The sequence below is a fragment of the Bos javanicus genome, chromosome 19 (assembly GCF_032452875.1).
Source record: "Bos javanicus breed banteng chromosome 19, ARS-OSU_banteng_1.0, whole genome shotgun sequence".
NCBI lineage: Eukaryota > Metazoa > Chordata > Mammalia > Artiodactyla > Bovidae > Bos > Bos javanicus.
In genome coordinates, this window is record NC_083886.1 from 52,220,999 (window position 1) to 52,233,516 (window position 12,518).

General features: G+C 46.5%; 1 protein-coding gene across 10 annotated transcripts in view; it reads left to right on the plus strand.

Annotated features, from left to right (window-relative positions):
* Nucleotides 1–12,518, plus strand: part of CCDC57 (coiled-coil domain containing 57) — a 110,789-nt gene that overhangs the window by 81,195 nt on the left and 17,076 nt on the right. For 2 of the 10 annotated variants that reach the window (XM_061392494.1, XM_061392497.1), the window contains one exon: nucleotides 50–1,912. The exons of the other annotated variants lie outside the window; for them this stretch is intronic. In XM_061392494.1, coding sequence (XP_061248478.1) covers nucleotides 50–75 — 26 coding nt within the window. In that variant the 3' untranslated portion in view covers nucleotides 76–1,912. Of the gene's footprint in view, nucleotides 1–49; nucleotides 1,913–12,518 lie in introns of those variants that run through there. 10 annotated transcript variants of the gene reach the window in all.

A 12,518-nucleotide genomic window follows, 5' to 3' on the forward strand; every position in this document is an offset into this window, starting at 1 on the left:
TGGTCAGTCTGTGACTCTAGGGGTGGCAAGCATTCTGTGTTCTGCTCAGCCACAGGAGGCCGGGACAGCCCATGAAGAGTGTGTCTTCAGCCCCCTGGAAAACTTGCTCCCGATAATGTCACTGTGAGGTAATCAGGAAAATTCATTTGAGGGGCCACAACCTTTGGGGGAACTGCATGAGACCGAGGTGTAGCAAGCATGGTGGGTGAAGGGGAGGCTGTGTGAAGACCAGGGTGGGGGGAGTGAGCTTGGAGCCCCTTGCAGATCAGTATGCAGCTAGCATCCTCATTCTCAGCCTTAATGCCTGACTGCCTCCCACTGTGCCCAGTGTGCCAATGGGCATTTTAGGTTATTCCCGATCTTTTGCCACTACAAATAATGTTACAGTGAATTAGCTTGTACATGCTATAGTGCATGAATTAAAGTATAAATGTAAATTCCCAGAGAGGGTTAGGGTTAGGGTTAGCTGCCGTCTATGGGGTCACACAGAGTCGGACATGACTGAAGTGACTTAGCAGCAGCAGAGAGGGGATTGTTCTGTCCAAAGGTATGTGCATTTCTGGCTTCCCTGGTGGCTCAGCAGTAAAGAATCCGCCTGCCAATGCGGAAGACACAGGTTCGATCCCTGGGTTGGGAAGATCCCCTGGAGAAGGGAATGACTACCCGCTCCAGTATTCTTGCCTGGGAAATCCCATGGACAGAGGAGCCTGGCAGGCTGCAGCCCATGGGGTCACAAGAGTCAGACACAACTTAGCAACTAAACCACCACCACCACATGTGCCTGTCTAGTTCGGGAAGATATCGTTAGTTGGGCTCCATCAGACAGCAGCAGCTCCCAGCCACCCAGCAGAGGCTGAGACTCCTGTCCAGCAGTGCCGTCGAGCTGTCGTCTTCGCCAGTCTGATAGGTGTCGTTTTATTTCGCATTTTACCTGTTAGGAGGTTGTGCATCTTTTCACATGTTTGAATTATGTCTTTTCCTTTTCTTCAGCTCTCTGCTCATTGGTCTATTGGGTTTATAATCTTTTTCTTATTGATTTGTATGAGCTCATTATATATAATGGAAGTTAGACCTTTTCTGAGACATAAATTGCAAATATTTTCCTACAGTTTTTCATTTGTTCTTTTATTTTGCCTATGGTGGCTTTTTGTCATGCACATTTTTAAAAATGTAGTCTAACTTATGTTCTTGTTTTTAATCCTTTCTCGGATTTTTGCTATACCTAGGTCTTTTCCACTCCAAGATGAAAGATTATTCTGCCATGATTTCTTCTAACACAGTTATGGTTTCCTTTTTTCATATCTAAATCCATGATCCATTTGGAGTTTTATCACACTTGTAGGTTATGAAATAGGAACCAAACTTTATTTTTTAACCCCAGGTGGCAATTCAGATATCCTCCCACCCCCACCAGTTACTGAGTAACTCACATTTCCCCATTTGTTGGAAATCCTACTTTCACTATAATATTAAATGTTTTGTGTGTACTTGAGTCACTGGGCTCTTGTTCTGTCCTGTGGTTCATTGGTCTCAGTCCATGCACATGCAGTGCTGTTTGAATTGTTACCACTTCCTGGTCCCTCATAATGTCTGCTGACTTTGACTCTCCAATTATGCTTCTTAGAGTTCTCCTGGTAATTCTCACTTATTTATTTTTTACTTTTCCTGTACAGACCTTAGTCCCAGCCCCAAAACTCTGTTGTGATTCTTCTCAGGATTTGTTAACCTTGGGTCCTGCGTCCGGAAGAAGCCAAGTCCTCCTATTAGTCTGAGTTCTGCTCCCTGGGGCAGCAGTCACCCCTGTGATGCCTTCAAGTAGTCTCCTCCGATGCAGACTGGTCTGTTCTCCTCACATCTTCTGCCCAAGCTCGTGAATCTGAGAAGCTGCTGCTTCAGTATATATATTTTTAAAGCCATACTGTCTTTTATACATACATACATATATATATATATATGTATGTATGTATGTATATATTATATATACACATACATATATGTATGTCTATATATAATATATACATATGTATGTATCTATATTATATATATAAATATATATATACATGTGTATGTATATATTTTATATATATATATATATATATAATTTTTTTTTTTTTTTTTTTTTTGGCCATGCTGGGTCTTCGTTGCTGCATGGGCTTTTCTCTTAGTTGCAGCAAGCCAGGACTGTTCTCTAGTTGAGGAGCCTGGACTTCTTTTTAGGGTTGCTCCTCATTGCACACACACTCTTATTGCAGAGCACAGGCTCCAGGGCTCACAGGCTTCAGTAGTTGAGCTCCTGGGTTCTAGAGCACAGGCTTGATAGAAGTGGCACATGGGCTTTGTTGCTCCAAGGCATGTGAGATCTTCCTGGATCAAGGTTGGAACCTGTGTCTCCTGCATTGGCAGGCAGATTCTTTACCACTGAGCTATCAGGGAAGCCATTCAGTACATTTTAAATTCAGGAAACTTTTTGCTGTACTTTTCATCGACTCTGTTGGAAGTTTTTGGTAAATGTTCATTGCCATTTTGCTGGTTTCCTTCCTCCTTTTTCCTCATAGCACTTTTGTACCTTATTCCCCCTCATCTTTAAAAGAGGTAATTTTTCCTCTACCAAGTATTTGTAGGAAATATGTGCAGGAAAAGAGACCAGGAACATTGTCCTGTCTAGCAGTTTTCTTGTTGGTGGTTTTTAAGTAAGTTTAGCCTTGATTTATCTTTGCCCATTTTCATGAAGCTCAGCTCCTTTCCCCTCCGCCCTGGACATGCTGACTCCAGTAGTCACACACAGGCTCAGTAGCGGCGGCACACAGGCTTAGTTGCCCTGAGGCATGTGAAATCTTCCCAGACCAGGTATTGAACCAGTGTCCCCTGCATGGGAGGCGGATTCTAACCACTGGACCAACAGGGAAGTCCTAGTTAGTGATTCCTAACATATTTACATTTTGGTTAGAGAATAAGATCACCATGGTGTCAGCTCTTCTGAGAGTATAGTTTTGCTCTAGCTACAGTAACTGACGTGCCTGCTTCTGCCAGTGGCACCCTCTTGTAGAAAGCGCGGTGCCCTTTTGGTATTCCTTTCCCCGGGTCTGAGAGCCTGTTCCTGCTCAGTGTCTCCTGCCCTTCCCTTACCGCGCTCCTGTACCAGCGCTGCCCTCCAGCAGCTTAGTTTGTGCTTTGTCTTTAGCGTGCTTTTAGAAGTTTTTATTTCCTCCAGTCTCATCAGGGAGATCACATTTCCATTGCCTTCTGCCTGTTTTTAAGTTACATTCTCTATGCTTATTCTTCCTCAGTGACTAAGATTCCACTTATTTTCATTTTACCCATCCATTTCTTAAATTTATCAACCTCTGTATTTTTCTAATTTTCTACTGATATCAATGAAAGCATTAGCTGTCGGGCAGGAGGTGATTGTCTTTTAAACAAAAGTGAATTTGACTAAGTCCTTTATAATTTATCCATATTTGCTTTCCAGCTCTCTCATAGTATCCTCTTAGATGTATTTTCTTCTTCCAAGGTAATTATAAAAGAGAATTTTTATATAGGAAACTTTGAGGCCTCTGTATGACAGAGTATTTTTATTTGTCTCATATTTACATATTTTAGTTGAGTATAAAACCCCAGACTTCCATTTCTCATAATGTAGCAGGCTGGGTAGCTGGATTAACACTGTCACTGAGAGCAGCTAAAACTGCTGAATAAAAAGTAAAGACACGCTTATGAGGCATCGGTAAATAGCAAGAAGGTAAAGAAGCCTCAAGCAAAGGCTAACAGGAGCAACCTGAGACTGCCTTTGACCAGGGACTTCGCCAGCCTGGGTGGGCTTGAAATCTGGTGTTGTCACCTCTCTGGCTTCAGAAAACAGGTGATGGTGATGAAAGCCAGGCCCACCCAGGGCAGGAATGTGATGGCGCAATCCCCCCACCTCCCAAAGCTGAAACTCCAAGGACCATAGTCTCCGTGTGCAGCTGGACAGGTAGACCCCCACCGCCATCAGGGGCCAGGGACGTGAGAACTGAGGATGTGATCTGGCACTGAGTGACAAAGGGAAGATTGTTACATATGTTAATAATTTGCCACCAAGAGTCAGTCCTCATGGTTTTGTCCCACTTAACCCTTGGGTGCCTAGAACCTTCATTTCAAGTGATTGTGAGCTGGTGGCATCCCCAAGAACTAGCAACAGCAAGTGGCGGCTCACTTCAGGGGGAATCACCTTTATCCCAGGCTGTAGAAAATTTGCTCAGATCAGACTCCTGTGAAAAAAAAGATCCCAAACACAAGGTGCAAGGCACGGGAAATGAGGCCAGCAGAACCAGACCTGGGATATCAGGGTATAAGTAACTGTGTTTCATAATGAAGTAAAATACCAGCAAGAAAATACATTCAAGAAGCAAGGAAATATAAAGAAAGACCAAGCAGACTTAAAAAAAGAACCAAATAGAGGTCTAATAAATGAAAAATTGTAATTACTGAAATTAAAAACTCAGTGGATGAGCTTAACAGCAGGGTACATTACTTTGCCAACAAAGGTCCGTCTAGTCAAGGCTATGGTTTTTCCAGTGGTCATGTATGGATGTGAGAGTTGGACTGTGAAGAAAGCTGAACACCGAAGAATTGATGCTTCTGAACTGTGGTGTTGGAGAAGACTCTTGAGAGTCCCTTGGAGTGTAAGGAGATCCAACCAGTCCATTCTAAAGGAGATCAGTCCTGGGTGTTCTTTGGAAAGAATGATGCTAAAGCTGAAACTCCAGTACTTTGGCCACCTCATGCGAAGAGTTGACTCGTTGGAAAAGACTCTGATGCTGGGAGGGATTGGGGGCAGGAGGAGAAGGGGATGACAGAGGATGAGATGGCTGGATGGCATCACTGACTCGTTGGACGTGAGTCTGAGTGAACTCCAGGAGTTGGTGATGGACAGGGAGGCCTGGCGTGCTGCGATTCATGGGGTCACAAAGAGTGGGACACGACTGATCGACTGAACTGAACTGATATACTACAGAATTCATGAAATGATGTTATATATGAATAAATTACCCAGAGACACACAGATTAAAAAAAAAAAAAAAGAAATAGAAAAAAAAGAAAAACAGATCAGGAGCCTGGAGACTAGAGTAAGAAGGTCTGACCCATGTTGGTCAGAGCTTTAGCGGGAGAGAGAAGATGGGCAGGGGCCACATTTGAAGGGAGGGGGCTGAAGCAGTATGGCAAGATCCTAATTTCAACCCTAGGAAGTCTATCAAATCCTAATCCAAATAATTAAAGGAAATCCACACCTGGATCGGTCCTAACAAAGCACCAGAGGTGATGAGATTGTTTTCAAAACCGGCAGAGGGAGTAGACAAGTTACCCTCAAAGAGACGTGCCTGGGGAATACTGGACTTCTCACCAGCCACAGTGGGGAGCCTGAAACAGGGAGACAGTATCTGTCTGAGCTGAGGGAAGACAGCTGTCACCCTAGAATCCCACTAAGGAGGGCAAAACAAAGACTTTTCAGGCAGTAAAAACTGAGCAACTTTGCCCACACATCCCTCACTAAAAAAAAAATTCCAGAGTAGACATCAGGAAACTTTTTTGTGAAGGAGGGCCGAATGGTGAATATTTTTGGCTTTGTGACCCAGTGATCTCTCTTGCAGTCTCCACCTGCAGCTCAAAAGCAGTTGCAGACAATATGTACGGGATGGGCATGGCTGTGTACCAATAAAACTTCATTGACAAACACAAGTGATAGTAATGCTGTTTCTCAAGCTGAGTACACAGGTTTTTGTTTAGTTCTTTATTTTAAAAAAATTCTTTAAACAATACATGTATATTATATGTGCTTGATATAGTTTGGATATCTTTTATAAAGAAAAGTTTTAAGAGGGAGGGGGTGGTCAACTGGGCAGAGAGGTCAGGGAAGGTCAGGGCAGAAAAGTGTTCCATGTCACTGTGGCGGTCTTAGTGGAGTAGTGGAATGGTCATCCATCCTCTTCCCGGCTGAACAGGCTGGGGAAGAACAGGTGGAGTGCTTACTGAAGAGGTCTTGCTCTGAAAAGCAGCATTTAAAAAGCAACATTGGGGATTCCCTGGTGGCTCAGTGGTAAAGAATCCTCCTGCCAATGCAGCAGACAAGGGTTCAATCCCTGATCTGGGAAGATCCCACATGCCACAAAGCAACTAAGCCCGTGCGCCACCACTATCAAGCCTGTGCAGCCAGGAGCTGCGACTGCTGAGCCCACGTGCCGCAACTGCTGAAGGCCTCTCAGCCTAGAGCCCCGCCTCCACGCTACAGCAAAGAGTAGCCCCGACTCGCTGCAACTGGAGAAAAGCCCCCACAGCAATGAAAACCCAGCTCAGCTAAAAGTAAATGAACATATATAGTTTTTAAAAAGCAACATTGGAGGAAACTGTGAAGACGCAGCCTGCCTATATGCAGGTGGGGAAGATGGGAGAGATACACCGATGCTTGTGGCTGGGGAGGAGGGCGAACTCAGGAGAGAAGCGAGGTGTGCTGAGGGGCTTGGATTTAATAGGACAGGCCAGAGGCGGGAAGGCGATGGACACCCAGACTGGGAACTTTACTGACCACACCTGACAAGCAAGTCTCCACAGCTTCACAGACGCCTGCAGAAGGCAAGGAGGACTCGTCACTTGCAGCACAGCAGACAGCCAAAGGGTCTCCTCAACCCCTGTCCCACGGGCCAGGTCAGGAGTCTCAGCTGAGTGGCCCCAAATGGGCAGAACCCGAATCTTTCCTAGTGGGCTATAGGCACATCTGCCCTTTGCCCCCAAGAGAGTGGTATTCTCATCTTCTGAAGCTGTCAGCCATGCAGAGATACCCAGTGAGAGAGTCCAGAGCAGAAGCCTGCAGGGGCTGGAGGAGAACCATCCTGACAGCAGGTCCAGTGGTGGGAAAAACAGGTCCCCACGGGTTGCTTTTATTTCCTGCTTTCAGTTCAGTTCAGTTCAGTTCAGTTGCTCAGTCGTGTCCGACTCTTTGCGACCCCATGGACAGCATGCAGCACACCACGCCTCCCTGTCCATCACCAACTCCCGGAGTCTACCCAAATTCATGTCCATTGAGTCGGTAATGCCATCCAACCATCTCATCCTCTGTCATCCCCTTCTCCTGCCTTCAATCTTTCCCAGCATCAGGGTCTTTTCAAATGAGTCAGCTCTTCGCATCAGGTGGCCAAAGTATTGGAGTTTCAGCTTCAACATCAGTCCTTCCAATGAACACCTAGGACTGATCTACTTTAGAATGGACTGGTTGGATCTCCTTGCAGTCCAAGGGACTCTCAAGAGTTTTCTCCAACACCACAGTTCAAAAGCATCAATTCATCAGTGCTCAGCTTTCTTTACAGTCCAACTCTCACATCTATACATGACCACTGGAAAAACCATAGCCTTGACTAGACGGACCTTTGTTGGCAAAGTAACGTCTCTGCTTTTTAATATGCTGTCTAGGTTGGTCATAACTTTCCTTCCAAGAAGTAAGCGTCTTTTAATTTCATGGCTGCAGTCACCATCTGCAGTGATTTTGGAGCCCAAAAAAATGAAGTCAGCCACTGTTTCCTCATCTATTTGCCATGAAGTGATGGGACCAGATGCCATGATCTTAGTTTTCTGAATGTTGAGCTTTAAGCCAACTTTTTCACTCTCCGCTTTTACTTTCATCCAGAGGCTTTTTAGTTCCTCTTCACTTTCTGCCATAAGGGTGGTATCATCTGCATATCTGAGGTTTTTGATATTTCTCTTGGCAATCTTGATTCCAGCTTGGGCTTCTTCCAGCCCAGCGATTCTCATGATGTACTCTGCATATAAGTTAAATAAGCAAGGAGATAATAAGTACAGCCTTGACGTACTCCTTTCCCAATATGGAACCAGTCTCTTGTTCCATGTCCAGTTCTAACTGTTGCTTCCTGACCTACATACAGATTTCTCAAGAGGCAGGTCCTCCTTTCAAGTACAGGGCAAAGCCACAGACTCTGAGTGGAGGAGGAGGTGGAGGAGGAGGTGGAGGAGGAGGTAGAAAGAGAAGTGCAAAACTATCATCTGACAGGGCCTTCCCTGGTGGCCCAGTGGCTAAGACTCCGAGCTCCCAATGCCAGGGGCCCAAGTTCCATCCCTGATCAGGGAGCTAGATCCCACGTGCTGCAACTGAGAGTTCGCATGCCACAACTGAAGATCCCGCATGCTGCAACTAAGACCCAGCACAGCCAAATCAATAAAGTAATAAATATTAGCAAAAAAAAAAGAATGGTCTCATGTGACAAGTGAAGCAGGGACAAGTAAGGGTGGCGCCATCAGCCTAGCAGGACCTCGTGGACAGCAGGGCCTGGATCAGGGCAAGAACAGCCCACTTGTGGCTGGAGGTGAAAGTGATGACCGTGATGGGATGAGAGGAGTATCCCCGCCAGCACCGCCCTGGAGCAGTGGAATTGGCCTGGGAAGGAGGCAGGGGTTGTGTGTATTAGTTTAAATGCTTTTGGCTACAAGTTACAGCACAACCTGATGAAAGTGGCATTAGGCATCTCCCCAACCGTTATCTGATCATGGCACCCATTGATAAGCACACATGGTCATTGAATGAGGAGGAGGGAGCCAAAGCGGCCAGCATCTTCATAACCTTTCTGACACACAGTGTGCATGCACAGCAGCGGGATGTCAAGGCCAAAGTAAATGGCTCCTCTTTTTCAAAAGCTGACTTCTCTGAGGCTCTTTTCTCCTAATGGTTTCAAGATGGCTGCAGCAGCTCCAAGCATCACATCAGAAGACCTACTTCTGTCTTCCTGCTTTTCTTTCTTTTAGTTGGAAAGTTTCCCTAGAGCTCCTGGACTCGCTCTTCCATCTCACTGGCTGCCCGGGTCATGTGGCCTCTCTTGACCAGTCACGGGAGACTGTCTTAGACCCTGAGAACTTACTGCGTGAAACTAAACGGCATTGGGATTCCTTGGCAAGAAAGCTGAGAAAGGGCTATAAGTGCGCTGCAGCTGAGTCTGTGCAGGGGAAGGTGTTGACACCTGCCTATAGCGGTTGAAGCTGCTACTTCTTTTTCTTTGCAGTAAAAAAGTAAGAATGATTGCTGCCTAGGCTTTTGGTTCACCCTGTGAAAGGTTTGGTTTGGTTTGGAAGAAAGATTGAAATTAATGCAGTTTAGCTGTTTTAAGCTCCCACAAAGCTTCTTTATGCTCTCCTTGTAATCTTGAATGTTTGAGCATGCATAATTTAACTACCTGATATGTCTACTTTGTATAAGAGTACTTTTTAAAACCTTATTGGTGACTCAAATGATAACCACAACTTGGTTTAAGATGTAAGCATGTTAGCATTTATGATAAAGGATGGTGTGGGTATTGGTCCGCAGTCAAGCAGTCTGGAAGCTCCATTCTGGAAAGTGGAATGTCTTGCCCTCTGCTTTTTTTTTTTTTTTTTTTAACATTTTCAGCACATTAAATAGCAGACTGTGAGACCTAGCAGTCATGAACAGAGTTAAAAGTGATAATGAAATAGTTTGCCAAGTTGTGGCATCTGCATTAATAACATGAAGAACTATATGGTATTTCTCAGGACGGAGGGAGGTTTTTGTGCTGAAAAGCCACACTCCTCTTGGTTTTGAAGTGAGACCAGAGCTGACCCTCCCACCTCTGCCCTGCCCCTACCTGCCCCACCTGTCCCTGCCACCCACCCCCATCCTGCCACCCCCCCCCCCCGCCCCCCGCTTTGCCCCGCCCCTGCCCCACTCCCTATCCCGCCACAAGCACACAGAACTGCCGCTTTGCAGGTCTGGCCTGGCCGAGTCCTGCTGCAGCCTGGTCTCAAGGCAAGGCTGCAGCCTGACACCCTGGGCCTTGCCACACCCCAGACCCCAGGGCCACTATAACCCCTCCTCCATCCTCCTGGATCTTTGATCTGATGGGTGTAGTCTCTCCATGCCTAGCCTCCTCTCACCTTCCCCACCCCTCTCCCCCCACTTCACTCCCTCCTCTGTCCCTCCTGCCCCCCACCATTTCCTGCCCACTGTGGCTCTGGGACTCTGATCCCATCACCCCTTGTCCCCAGACACAAGCAGCCCAGCTCCGTGCTGCACCCCCTCCCACCCCACCTTGTACAGGCATGCAGCCCCTTGTGCACGTGGGTGGGCATGCTCCACCTTCCTCTCCCTAGCAACCGCCTCTTCTCTAAAGCCCTCCCTCACCACCTCCTCCAAAATTCACCCCCTGCTTGTCTCCTGTCTTCTTCCCACTTAATGCTAGTCTCCAGATCACTTGCTGTTTTTCTCATTTAGCTTGACTCTGTCCTCCTCTCTGCTGGAAGAATGTGGAGGTGGGGGCAGCTTCCTTGATCCTTGTCCCCTGGCCAGCACAGACAGGTAGGTACACAATAGGTGCTCAGTCAGGATGTGCAGAGAGATAACTGCAAAGAATGGGAGTCCAGCAAGGCCTCGTGTCCACAGCGCAAGGATCCAGAGGCTCAGGAAGTGTGTGTGATTAGAGAAACCACCATGCATTGTCTAAGAAGTATCAGATTTGAAAGACAGACTCTTCCTGGATGGAGTATTAAATATTATAAAGACAGCTGTTTTCTCCTAATTGAAGTAAACAGTTAGTGTAATTCAATGAAATAGGGACAGAATTTTGCTTGAAGCTAAAGAAGTGGGTTTTCAAGTTTGAGAGCAATAAAATGCATGGGGAAGAGGGAGTAGGGAGACCCAGCCTGATGATGGCTGGGGGGCAGGCACAGAGCAGAAGCCCTTCCTTCCAGAGTCTACAGATCAGAGCCCCAGACCCAGCAGGGTGGGGATGCAGCATGCTTCTGTCCTCACTGCCTGCCTCCAGACCACACACTAAAATGCAGCCCAGGCCCAGCTAAATGCCTTAAATCAAACCTAAAACTACACTGAATTAGAACTACTTACAAATGACTATATCAGTTGTAAAGGTTATATCATCTTAGATGTAACTTAAAAATCACAGATTTCTAAGATGTTTCTTTTTTAACCTTTTCAAAAATAACCCAACTAGAAGGACATTTTTAAGCAACATGACAAGGGTCAGCCACATATAAATAACTCATCCAAGTTGACCAGATATACGCAAAGTGGCAAAAACACTCAGCCAAGGCAGCACCAGAAAGTACGGGCGTCTGACCTGCCAGCAGAGCAGGCCTGGGGGGAGGCCCCGCCGCCTGGCCTTCTTGGAGGGCGTTTGTTGGTGACTCTGTCCCAGGGGCTGTTGGAGTCAGTGGCCTCCCTCGTGTCCGTGCTGTGTGTGCAGGCAGCCCAGCTCAGCACGACGCCGTGGCGTGTCCGCTGAAGCAGAGGGGCTCCAGACCTCCTCCAGCATGAGTGACACTCCATTGGCTAAGAAATAAACCAAAATAGCGTAGAGGGTTTTCAGTGGACATCAGTCCTCTCCACCACTCCTCCCCTGCCCACCTGGCCTTCTGTCTGGTTCCCTTGCTCTTCTCCAGATGTGCTCTGTACTCTGTGGCTATGGAAGCTTATATTTAAATGTGTGTGTGTATATCCTCTTGCTGCTGTTTAAGTTTCTGTCTGTAGTGTTTCTCCATTTTGGTTGACACTGAGCTCACAGATCTTTACAGTAAGTAGTTCAGTGGTCCTGTGTGTGAGTACTTCCTTTTACCTGTCTGACATTCACGGACACTTGGGTTGCTTCTAGTTTTCAGTACTGCCATGAGTCTGCTGGTGTGGGTGGTTGCTTATGGGAATGTGTAGACAGGTGAGTGTCTAGGAGTGAAATCTCTGGGTCAAAGATGTGAGTGGTCTGAGCTCTGGGAGGTATTACCAAATCACCCTCAGAGAGTTGGTGTAATTCATGTTCGTGGCCACAGGGTGTAAATCCCGTCTCCTCACACCTGTACTGGTAGATTTTTCTCAAGCTTTTTTTTTTTTTTTTGCCAGTTTCATAGGTTAAAAAAATAGTGTTTCTGTATGGGTTTTTTCGATGGACATGAATCTGAGTGAACTCCAGGAGTTGGTGATGGACAGGGAGGCCTGGCGTGCTGCAATTCATGGGGTCACAAAGAGTCGGACACGACTGAGCGACTGATCTGGTCTGATCTGATCTGATGGGTTTTAGTTGCAGTTTTTAAATTATGGGTAAGATTGGGCATTTTATGTGTGGTTTGTGTGTTGTTCAGTTTTGTACCCTTTTTTAAGGTGACCATGAAAGGTGGCAACAGAAGAAAATGCATATTCATTGTGGTCTTGAAGTCAGAACACCAAGGGTAGAAAAGTGCCTTAGAAGAGGCTGTGGCCCCTGCTCTGGGGAGGGCATTGGGTGCAGGATGCGGGGAGGAGCGGGACATGATTTTTACAAATAAATGCAGTCCGAATGTTTTTTTTTTTTAAAGAGTCCAGCTAGAAGCAAATGTTTGTTGAGTGCCTGCCAGGTGCCCACCTGTGCTAAGGCAGCCACTCCCACCATAAACCCATGCCATCTAGTCAGTGGGTCCCCTTTCCAAAGGAGGACTCCAAGACCTCTGGCAGTGAGTCACCGCCCAGGCCAGAGTTCTCAAGTCCA